We start from the raw sequence: 12,087 nt of genomic DNA, 5'->3' as shown, positions 1-12,087 counted from the left end.
TACCCTTTCTGTGTTGACTTCCTTGGGGCATAAGCCCAGGACTGTGGGATTGTTGAATCAAAGGTTGTGACCATTTTAGAAACTCTTCTTACATAATTTCAAATTGCTTTCCAGAACTGTTAGACCAGTTCCCAAATCTGCCGAGTGTGTTAATGTTCCTTTTTTCCCACAGCCCCTCCAGTATCGACTATTTCTCTTCTACCTTATTTCCTCTTTTGATTCATGTGAAGTAATACCTCAGTGTTGTTTTAATTTGCATTTTGGAATATTTTTATATGGTTGTTGATAATTTGCATGTTGTCTTTTGAAAACTATTCTTACGCTTTTTAGGGGCTTTTTGTTTTTATTATTACTGTTATTTTTGATGCTGGGCCTTCCTGTCTTGTCCAGGCCAGAAGTGCGGGAGTCACTTAAGAACCTGATCCCACCACTGATCAGCCCAGAAACTTGGCTGGCTCCATTTCTGACCTGGGCCAGTTCTCCCCTCTATGAGCATCTTGGTGGCCCCTCTGGTCTCGGGGATAGACTTGGTGTAGAGCCCAGTTTGGCTTTAGCCCTACCACAACTCAGAACCTCTGAGTTCAACAGATATACCATCCTCAGCCTATCTCAGTAGCAGAGATTACAGGCATGTACCACCACACCTGACTATTCGTGTACTTTGACTTTTTATCTATTATAAACTAAGGGCTTTTAAGCTTGAGTGATGGTTGGGTCCTCTGTACAATCTGTTCAACCTAATAGTTATTTTGAGTAAGAAGACTCAACTTCCTGAGTTTAAATCTGGCCTCAGATACTTACTAGCTGTGTGACCCTGGCAGGTCTCTTAACTCTGTTTGCCTCAGTGTCCTCATCTGTAAAATATGCTGGAGAGGGAAATGGCAAACCAATCTAGTATCTTTGCCAAGAAAACCGCAAAGGGGGTCACAAAGAGTCACACACAACTGAAAAATGACTAAACAACAACAGAGACTGCAGAAGAAGGCCCTGCCCTTCACTTAGGAACACTAAAAGGAGAAGCCAACTTTCATATAAGGATTTGGAGTCAGAGGTTGTGGTCCTGGCTTTGATACTCTCTACCTTTGTAAACTTGGGCAAGTCACTCTCCTTCTCTGAGATAGGTTTCCTAATCTTTGATATGAAGAAGTGGAACTACACCATCTCTGAAGTCCAGCTCTGGGTCCTGTAAGTTTCTGTCCCTATGATCCTGGCACCAGGCTATGGGCAGGACACCAAAACTGTACATTCTGATAGTAACCTTGACTCTGCTCTGATCTCTTGTGTAACGTGATGTGTCTTGTCAGTCTGTCCTTTCAGGTTATGCATTTCCCAGTTCATCTCTCCCTATATCCATCAACCCTCAGCTACAGAAGGCACCTCCCAAGCAAAGACTTGCAGGAATTGCCTCCACAGGCCCGGCTCTGCCAGCGTCTTACAAAGGACGTCCTCAGAGTGACAGCAGTGATTCTGAAGTAGAGTGCAAGACAGAATCAGGAGAGCAGCCTGCCCAGGCTGGTAAGTATAGGGTCTGTGCTGGAGGAAAGAAGACTTTGGGGGATTAACCAAGCCTGTAGCAACTATGGCTAGGGGCATTGTTAAATAGCAGCTTAAATATGGGGTAACTATGTCCCCATGTTAGCTGCTTGTGGCACGCCAAAGGATTTCAAGCAGCCCATGAAAAATGTAGGGGGAAACATCCTTTGTATGTAGAGGAAATCCTTTGGTGGGCCACAGGTTATGCAGACCTGGTGTAGGGGCTTTCATTCCATTTTCCTCAGAGGTTATTCAGAAATATTCTAGTAGACATGGGAAAGGCATACTACCATCATAGGATCAGATGGCAATAATCATACTACAAGAAACAGTTGTAAGAGGTGTGTGTATATGTCCATGCATGTGCGCACATAACACTTGCAGGGTTAGAGTTTATCATTGCTGGTGATTGTAAGACTGGTCTTTGTTGTTTTGCTTAGGCAGAGTTGGCATGCATATCATCCCTGGACTGTTTATGAGAGTTAACTTGGGGCTGTGTCTTAGATTCAGATGGCAGGCCATAATTGGTCCCATCTCTTTCATATCCCTCTGAGGGATATTTCATGTTTAGTTCATGAAATTAGAAGTGCAAGAGATGAATCCTGTCTTTTCTTCCCCCCCACCTAGCTCCAGGAAAAGTATATGTCTCTCTAAAGGCGCTGCTAGTCTTATCTATTTGTAGGGAATGGACCATGTAAGAGAACTGAAGAGGTTAACAGTCCTTCACAAAACTAAGAGTGAAAGACCAACCATCCCAGATGTCATTAGTTTCCTAATTTAAGCACAAGGCAGCAGTAAGATTGCCAGAATTTGCTCTTAAGTCTTAGCTACAGGAGACAGTCCTAGCTCCCTGTGGGATTGACACTCTTCGGGGGGGGGGGGAACAATTGGGGATCATTTTATCATCACCAGCAGTCTCCTGAAATAAAATCTTAGAAGGAAGACATTTGTTTTAGATATACATTCTTGTGTATTACTTAGGCACCTCTGAAGTTATATTGAGCTTGTACATACCTCCTGAGGTCTGTACATTTTCCTTTGTGTTATAATTTTTAAAGGGGCAGCATGTCATAGTGGGTGGGCAGCTGACCTTGAAGCCAGGAAAATCTGGGTTCAAGCCCTCGGTCTAACACATATTATTAGCTGTATGACCTTAGATAAGACATTTAACCTCATAGTGTTCTGAGCAACTCTCTAAGACTATAAGTTGCAGAAAAGGTACCATCTTAAAATGATAGAAGGAGCTCCCTCATCTGAGAGTTTGCTATAAAATTAACTAGGTCCATACCCATGAAATTACCCATGAAATCCAGTCTTTATCCCTATTAGAATGTTTATCATCAGCCCAAAAGCATTTGTTGAGCACCTGCTATTTGCCAGGCACCATTGCTGGGGATCCAGATACAAAGAATCAAACAATCTCTACTCACAAGGAGCTTACTTCTTTTATTTATCTATCTGTCTGTTTAGTTATTTTTGACATTCATTTTTTTAAATTTTGAGTTCCAAATTCTCTCCCTCTCTCACAGCCCTCTCCTATCCATTGAAAATGCAAGCAATATGATATCAATTATGCATGTGAAGTCATGCAAAATATATTTCCATATTAGCCATGCTGCCCCCCAAAAAATAAATAAAAAACAAGAAACATAAAGAAAGTGAGCAGTCTGCACTCCGTTTGTCAGTTCTTTCTTTGGAGGGGATAGTTTTTTCATCATGGATCCTTTGCAATTGTTTTGGATCACTGTATTGATCAGAGTAGCTAAGTCTTTCACAATTGATCAGTCATCCTTACAGTATTGCTATTACTATGTACAATGTTCTCCTGGTTCTGCTTACTTCATTTTGTATCAGTTCATATAAATCCCAGTTTTTTTTCTGAAACCATCCTACTCCTCATTTCTTATAGCATAATAGTGTTCTATCACAATCATATACCACCATTTATTCAGCTGTTCCCCAGTTGACGGGCACTCCTCAATTTCTAATTCTTTGCCACCACAGAAAGAGTTGCTATGAATATTTTTGTACATCTCGATCCTTTTCCCTCCAGAATAGAACAGCTCACAACTCTACCAACAGTGCATTAGTGTCCCTGTTTTTCTACATCCCCTCCAGCATTTATCATTTTCCTTTTCCATCATGTTAGCCAATCTTAAAGGTGTGGTGTGATACCTCAGAGTTGTTTTAATTTGCATTTCTCTAATCAGTAGTCATTTAGAGCATTTTTTCATGTGACTACAGATAGCTTTGATTTCTCCTTCTGAAAACTGCCTGTTCATTTTCTTTGATCACTTACTAGTTGCAGAATGTCTCCAGTTTTTATATAAATTTGAGGAATGAGGCCTTTATCAGAGAAATTTGATGTAAATTTTTTCCCCCAGTTTCCTACTATCTGTCTAATTTTAACTGCATTGGTTTTGTTTGTGCAAAATCTTTTTAATTTCATATAATCAAAATTATCCATTTTATTTCCTGTGATCCTCTGTACCTCTTCTCTGGTCTTAAACTCTTCCCTTATCCGTAGATCTGACAAGTAAAATTTTCCATGCTCTGTTAATTTACTTTTGATTTATCACCCTCTTTATAGCTAAATGATTTACCCATTCTGACCTTATTTTGGTATATAGTCAGAGCTGTTGGTCTATACCTTGTTTCTGCCAAACTGCTTTTCAGTTTTCCTAGCAATTTTTGTTCAGTGGTGAATTCTTGCCCGAAAAGGTTGGATCTTTGGATTTATCAAACACTAGATTACAATAGTCATTTACTACTGAGTATTATGTACCTAATCTCTTCCATTGATCCACTACTCTCTTAGCCAGTACCAGATTGTTGTGATGATTACCACTTTATAATGTAGTTCGAAATCTGGTTTTGCTAGGCCACCTTCCTTCACATTTTTTTTTCATTGATTCCCTTGACATTCTTGACTTTTTGTTCTTCCAGATGAATTTTTTTTTCCAGCTCTACAAAATAAATTTTTGGTACTCTGATTGGTATGGCACTGAATAAGTAAATTAATTTAGATAGAATTTTCATTTTTATTTTATTCACTGAGACTCATGATCAAATATTTCTCCAGTTGTTTAGATCTGTCTTTATTTGTGTGAAAAGTATTTTGTAATTGTGTTCGTTTAGTCCCTGGGTTTGTCTTAGCGGATAGACTCCTAAGTATTTTATAATATCTGCAGTTGTTTTAAATGGAATTTCTCTTTCTAACGCTTTCTGCTAAGTTCTGTTGGTAATATATTGAAATACTGCTGATTTATGTGAGTTATTTTAGAACCTACAACTTTACTAAAGTTGTTAATTGTTTCAACTAGTTTTTTAGTTGATTCTCTAGGATTCTCTAAGTTCACTATCTTATCATCTGCAAAGAGTGATGGTTTTGTTTACTCATTGCATATTTTTATTTCTTCAGTTTTTTTTTTCTTGTTCTATTGCTGTAGCTAGCATTTTTGATACAATATTAAATAATTCTGGTGAACTTTCTGAGTCTTGATTGGATATTATGTGTGACTTTTGACTTGCCGAGCCGTTGAAGGCCAAACATAAACTGTTTTATTCCAGAGCCCATGACACCAATTTTTTTTTCCTGATCTCCAGGGAAAGAATTGAAGACCTCAGTCTCCAGGCATCAGGCAATTGGAAAGGGGTTCAAGTCAAGCACAGTCAGCTGTAAACCTGTCTCACCCAAACATGGGATCAGCTGTCAGAGTCCCATAAAGTCTATGGATCCTTCCAACCTCCCATCTCTAATTCAGCTACATATCTTAAGTGCTGATGAGAACTCAGAGCTTAACAATGCATCTCTCAACTCCAAGGCCTCTGGAATAAGAATGCTCAGTGACTTGCTGAAGCTAGAAAAGAAGAATAAAAGTACTGAATCCTCAAAGTCAGGCAAGGGGAGCAAGAAATCAAAATCGAAACGAAAACTGACAGAGGACAGCCCTGTTGCTAAAGCCCCCAAGAGCAAGAAGAAGAAGTTGATGAGTGAAGTCCCTAAGGAAGGCGAGACTTTGCAAGAAAAGACCACTGGGACTGCCAAGGTGGGGAAAAAAGAGAAAGCAAGTGGTGATGCTAAAGAAAAGAAGCCAAAGGGGATTCGTATCTCCAAGAACAAGAAAGAGAAGCCAGAAGGAAACATTACAGTCACAGTGGGGGAAAGTGAAAAAACGCTAGGCCCCAAGACCAAAAAAGAGAAGAAGCAAAAGAAGAAATCTGACAAGAGTAAGTGCCTGATATTCAGCATCTAAAATCTATTTTCCAGGACCCTATGGGAACATGGAGCCTAGAGTTCCCTATCAAGAGTCAGAGAAGTCCCCAGACTTCTCAGGGGGAAGCCATTAATGATGTTCTTTCAGTAACAAAAAGATGCTGTCCAAATGGTGGGCATTCCCAAGGACTGGCAGAAGTGACATTGCTTATGTCCTTGCTGCCAGATTGCGCTTTCCCATTTCTTATAGTACAGCATGGCCAAGGTTGTGTCCACTCATTCTAGTAACTCTTGTAAAAATAGTCTGTAGACTTCCCGGTGATCCCTACAATAGATCTTTGAACTTCACTGATTTGAGGGGAGGTTGGGAGGAGGGTGTCTGCCTCTGTCAGTTTTCAGTCAGACCTGCACCTGTGCGGGTTTTCAGGACTGGATGGGACCTTTCATGCCATATAGTCCAGCCATACTATTTTCCTGCCCTGGAGAGGGGATGTGACTTGACCAAAGTTACACACATCAGGTCTCTCTCTTCTTAGTCCAGTGTCTCTTTCTACTACATGATTCTGGAAGCCTTCTCCTGCTTCTTCTAGCTCTAGTCTGTAGGTGACTGAGTAGCCACAGAATATGAAAATTTATATGTGGATTCCAGATGAAATCCCAAAGCTGCGTCACCCTTCTGGCTCAAATTTTTACCTTGTTCTTGAAATCTCTGACATCCCAGGTTCCTTCTTGCTTTCTCATACCCCAACCCTGTAAGTAACAGGGACAGTTCTAATAGCCATTATTTGTAGGAGTCACTCCTTTTCTCCTACTTCTAGACAAAAAGGGCAAGGACAAAAAAGATAAGAAGAAGAAAAAGAAGTCCATTTCCAAAAATCCTGACCCTGCCTCAGTATCCCTCAAAAAAGAGAAGAAAAAGGTAAGCTGTGGTATTGAGCAGTATAATAATGCATGAGTGGGTATAACATCTATTTTTTTTAACTGCAATAGTGTCATAGAAACTATGAAACTCACCCCCAAGATTCACCCTTGTTAATTTACAGAAAGGGGAATTAAAGTAAGTTAGGTGGAGTGGTCTGACTAAGGTCATCACACGGATAGTAAATAAGAGAATGAGGATGTGAGCCAGTTTCACCCAGACCAGCTCTGTTCACACTACCCCACACTGTCCTCACCACACTCCGTTCGCGTTCCACATTCATTTTTTAGCTCTGTTAGTGGGAAAATACAGGTGTGGTGTTGTTTGGCTTTACTCAGCTAATAATTATAGGTGGCATTTCTTTATACCTATTATCTCATTGAGCTTTCACAATGCCCCTATGAGACCCTTGGTACAACATCATTATCCCTATTTTAATATTATATCTTTTTGGACTAGACCTATGATTCCATTGGTTTAGGGAATTCGCAGGGAGGAAACTCCTTCTTCCAGTACTGCTGTTATTTTGATGATAATAGTAGCCCACGCACACATACACACATACACACACACAGAGTAGTTTGAGGTTTAACATGGCCTTTCTTTATACTAATCCCACGAGATATAGAGAGTACTAGCAGTAGTGTCCCCATTTCACAGGTTATGAAACAAGCCCAGAGAGAGGGAAAAAAACTTGTCTCCGAGGCAGGGCTCAGATATGGGTCTCCCGGCCTTCCACTATACCAGGGTTTCTTAACTTATTTTTGTCCTAGATCTCTTTGGCAATCTGATGACACCTATGGACCCCTTCTTTCAGTGATGTTTTAAATGCACAAAATTGAGGATTACAAAGAAAACCAATTATACTGAATAGTTTTCAGAATAATAAATAAATTCATAGGCTCCAGGTTTAAGAACCTTTATGCCATATCATGTTTCTCCCCATTTTATAGATAAGAAAGATATAATTCATTGACATAAAATAATTTATTCAAGGCCTCATAGCTGGTAAGGTATGACACCAATACTTGAACCCAAATTCAGGGACTCTTTCATCAGATCATGGACCCTGGATTGATGAGTCCAAACCTTCCAGTATGAATTCTGTTTTAGCCAGTTGTTGAAGAGTATCATGTATTTGCTTCCACCACTAATATCAGAAGGCAGTAAATAGTGTATAAACTCTTTGAAAGCAGGGACTGTCTCATTTTAACTTTTGTTAAAGCCAGGAAGATTAGGTTCACATCTCATCTCTGATACATACTGCTTGTGTGATCCTCAGTATTCCCAAGGGTGGTAGAGTCATTGTTGTTTGATCATTTCAGTTGTGTCTGACTCTTTGTGACCCCATTTGGGGTTTTCTTGGCAAAGATACTGGAATGGTTTGCCATTTCCTTCTCCAGCTCTTTTGATAGATGAGGAAATTAAGGCAAATAGGGTCACACAGCTAGTAAATGTCTGAGGTGAGATTTGAACTCAAGAAGCTAAGCCTTCCTGAGTTCAGCCCAGCACTCTATCCACTATACCACCTAGCTGCCATATTATGGTAGAGCCATATTAAAGTGTAATTGGGAAATATTTAACAGAATTAATAAAAATACCATAGAACATAGGTGATGTTAATAGGTAGTTTTCTAAGTCAATATGTGGCCAGCAGGGATCCTTATGTTCAATGTAGTGGCCCCCGTTTCTATTTGAGTTTGATACCACTGCTCTAGGGAACTCTGTAAGACTATAAAGATTTAGAGAAGGTGCCAACCTAAATTGGCAGTAGGAGTTTTCTCGTCTGGGAGTGCTCTGTATCAATGAAAATAGCAGGTCCAGTCCCCATCCTGGCACCTAGCGCAGTACCTTGTATGTAGTAAGTGTTTAGTAAATGCTTGTTGTATTAAATTGACCCTCATTCATTCCCTCTCTGCTCCTGGTTCTCTTCTGAGGGTCCTGAATTTGTATTAGCAGCGCATGTATGGTAAGGAGCAGGTCCTAGCTGACAACAGCCAGAAAAGACTGAGGACCCAGGGCAGAGAAAAACAAGGGTATCACCACGTCCTCCAAAGGCATGAAGTTCTTCAAGAAGGCCTGAGAGATGGCTTGTATGTCTGCCTGTGTTGGTTTGTTGAATCTGGATTCTCTCTCCAACACTTTTTTCATCCACATTAGACAGCACTGTCATCATCAGCTAGATTTGATAGAAAACCTGCCCCTCAGCCTTTATGACTTTTGTACACTTCTCTGGTTTTTTTTTCTCTACAGAAAAAGAAAGTTAAACAAATAGACTGAGAGGCATTAAGCAGCAGGTAATAAACGGTCTTCCTGTCCTGTGTACTCTGGGTGGGATAACCCTAAGTGGACACACTTGTGGCTCATTTCCCTGAGCACTGGGTCTCACTGAGTAGAGAGTAGCTTTTTCTCTGCCCTCCTCAAAAAACGCTGCTTCTCAGGTACCAGGCCTTTCCCGTACTTCCTAGTCTAGGTGTTGTGATCCAGGTGCACAACCCCTTGAGCCTTTGGAGTGTCCTTGAAAGAGGCCCTGCAGAGGTCCTGAGCTCTGGCCAGCAGCAGAGTGGGCCTAGAAGTTTACTCTGCTTTCCTGTGTGTTTAAACATTAAACCCACTGTTTACCCCCAAATCAGTGCATTCTGATATATCACATGTAAGGAACAACTTGTGGGTTACTTCCTTTGGGGTCTTCTTGGCCTTTTTTATTTATCACCTTGGATACCCTTGTAGTTGGTGGGAGTTCTGTTCTGCCTTCTTTGCTTTGTATCACATCATAAAGGTCTTCCTTGATATCTTTATGAATCTAGGCTTATTGTCATATTCCATTATATTAACCTACCACAATTCATACCATAATTTGTTTAGCTGTTGCTCACTTGTTGAGCATTCAAATTGTTTCCAACTTTTTTTCAGTTATAAATTGACATCACATATATCTTTGACCTCTTTTTTTCTTATGGATAACTCAGAATATGGTCCCAGTAGTGGGAATATTGGGTCAAAAGATATGATCATTTTTGTAACCTTTATAGTTTGTTGCCAGAGCCATTTCCAGAAAGGTTTTTGTAATTTGCCGTTACCAGCAAATGCGACTTTAAGCTGTTTTTCCACAGCTATGCCAACATTGAGATTTTTTTAATTAATTGTGCCAATTAGTGTTACATAGGTGCTGCATAGCACCTTAAAGTTGTTTTAATTCACATTTCTTTGATTTATTTTTACATATTCTCCAAATGTTTATTTACCATTTGTATTTCCTCTTTTGTATATTGTCCATAATTTTTTGGTTATTTGCCCATTAGAGATGAGATGTTTGTTTTTCTCTCAGATAATAGAGAAAAAGCAGACCATTTGAGGCTGTTGCTCAGATTTCCACTGGACTTGATAATGTCTTTTTCCTTTGCAGCAAGTATCATTTTAGTCATTTGGGTCCTTGCTCTTGCTTTCTGGTGGGTTGTTTTTCCCTGTAACAACAAGGACTGTCTTATGGATAAGGGTTGGGAAAGGCAAGGGGAGAGGTCCAGGTCAGGGTTTGTGGGTATGGATTTAAAGATAAGGAATAAAAACAGAAAATTAGCTAAGCTGCTCCACCCCCACCCCCATTTTTTATAGTCACAGTGGAATAAGCTCAGTCTTTTCCTCTGTTTTGTTTTGTTTTGTTTTTAAGAATACAAAAGCCAGAAAATCTTATGTGTTTTCTTTCCTCTAGGATTTCTCTAGCCAAGTCTTGAATGTCGGTGTCAACCTCCCACTTGGGGGAAAAAAATCCAATCAAATCCCAGCATGACCTATGAGCCAGTGGATCCAGCAGGAGCACACTAGGGCACCAAGAGAGCACACTGCACTAAAACGTGTCCCTAATGAATTGAGTGATCTCCATAGAGATTATACCTAATATTTATGTATGTATGTATATATATATATATATATATGTATGTACAGTATTTTTTTAAAAGAGAGACTCTCCCTTTATCCCACTGACACTCCTTTGGTACTCCTTGGCTGCAGAACCTTTCCTTCCCCACTTTGCCTAGAAGACCTGGGGAATGCCACGGCTGCCCCAGTGGGGACAAACAGAGCTCCTCCTCATGGAGTCTTGGTCTCAAGCAGGTGGCTGCACTTGAGTGGCTTTCCTGTGTCTGTTAACTTTTTATCTGACATGTTCATAAGGAACTCTGCAAATAAAAGATTGGTGTGGAAGAGTCCCTGACTGCTGTGTGTGGGTTAGGGAGGAGGGGAAGGGTCGTGGCCCAGACTGGTTGTTGTAATTAGTGGGAGGGTCTGTTAAATGCACTAAGGTAGTGTCCAAAAACACATATCCCAGTCAGAAGAAAGCAGTGCTCCCATTTGAGATGGCGCCATCTTTTTTCTTTTTTTTTTGGCACAAGACTATGACAGTGGCCAATATTTACATAGATCTTTAAAGCTTGAAAAGCACTTTACATAAATTTATCTCAACTGAGTTTCACGACATCTTGAAGCAGGTACCACAAGGGAGGTCTGGTGATTTGCCACTGAGTTTGGACCCAGATCTTCTGACTCCAGGCCCGCCACTGTACACCGTGCCATATTGCCTTTTGGCAGTTCACATAAGAAACAATTGATTCTGTCTGTGACCTCAAAGTGAATATGAAAAATCCCTGATGAAAACCTAGTTCCAGAGCAGAAGAGGTGATAATCTTCACGTTGGATCCCACAGACCTCATGGGCAGACCTCATTGAGTAGGTCCTGTGCAGTGCTGGGGACCCCATTTTGAGGAAGGACGTTGGCAAGAGAGCAACCAGAGTAGGAAGGAGGTTAGGGCCCATGTAATGAAAATGAATATATATGAATATTAATATAAAATAAATATAATATAAAAAGGGAAGACTTAAGGCAAAGCTTCACAGCTGCTGTTAGAGGATCGCATGGCTTTTCTTTTATCTTCAAGATGAGCTAGACTTGTTTTATTCGGCCATAGAGGAGAGAACAGGGACCAGTGGGAAAACGTTCCAATGATGCAGGTTTATTTTTTACTTTAGGAGGGAAAGTGAGTATAGAGTTGAAGTTGTTCAAAAGCTGCCTTGAGAAAAAGGGAACTCCCCAGTGCTGTCCATTTTGGGGGGGTATTACAGAGGAGATTCCTGCTGAGGGATTCCTTGGGCTGAGTGGTCTCCCAATCCTGAAATTTAATGAGACCCTGTAGTATGGATGCTAAAGATAGCCAGTGTTTTCTTTCCTTGTTCTCAGGACTGGGGGGATTAAAGCAAGCTGTGGTCTTTCCTTGCGTGTGAGGGAGACAGGCTTGTCTTTGCCTTGTCAGAAGGAAACTGAGGCCCACAGAGGGAAGTGACCTGGCCAAGGTCACGTATTGGGGCCACGAATTGGGGCACCCAGACTAAGAACCCAGGTTTCTCAATTCTACTGTGGAAAGAAACC

At 40.7% G+C, this 12,087-nt stretch overlaps 1 protein-coding gene across 1 annotated transcript in view; it reads left to right on the top strand.

The window, feature by feature from the left end:
- The window catches only part of TCOF1 (treacle ribosome biogenesis factor 1), an 81,791-nt gene extending 71,365 nt beyond the window's left edge, over window positions 1–10,426 (top strand). The window contains 5 exon segments of the mRNA XM_027841732.1: window positions 1,305–1,515; window positions 5,140–5,763; window positions 6,568–6,668; window positions 8,922–8,965; window positions 10,378–10,426. Of these exon segments, the coding sequence (XP_027697533.1) occupies window positions 1,305–1,515; window positions 5,140–5,763; window positions 6,568–6,668; window positions 8,922–8,948 (963 nt within the window). The 3' untranslated portion in view covers window positions 8,949–8,965; window positions 10,378–10,426.
- Window positions 10,427–12,087: the final 1,661 nt, after the last annotated feature.

This window comes from Vombatus ursinus, unplaced genomic scaffold, assembly GCF_900497805.2.
Source record: "Vombatus ursinus unplaced genomic scaffold, bare-nosed wombat genome assembly UNPS02014863.1, whole genome shotgun sequence".
In the NCBI taxonomy this organism is placed as follows: Eukaryota; Metazoa; Chordata; class Mammalia; order Diprotodontia; family Vombatidae; genus Vombatus; species Vombatus ursinus.
Note: the sequence above shows the minus strand (reverse complement) of the source record. Positions and strands in the feature narration are given on the sequence as shown.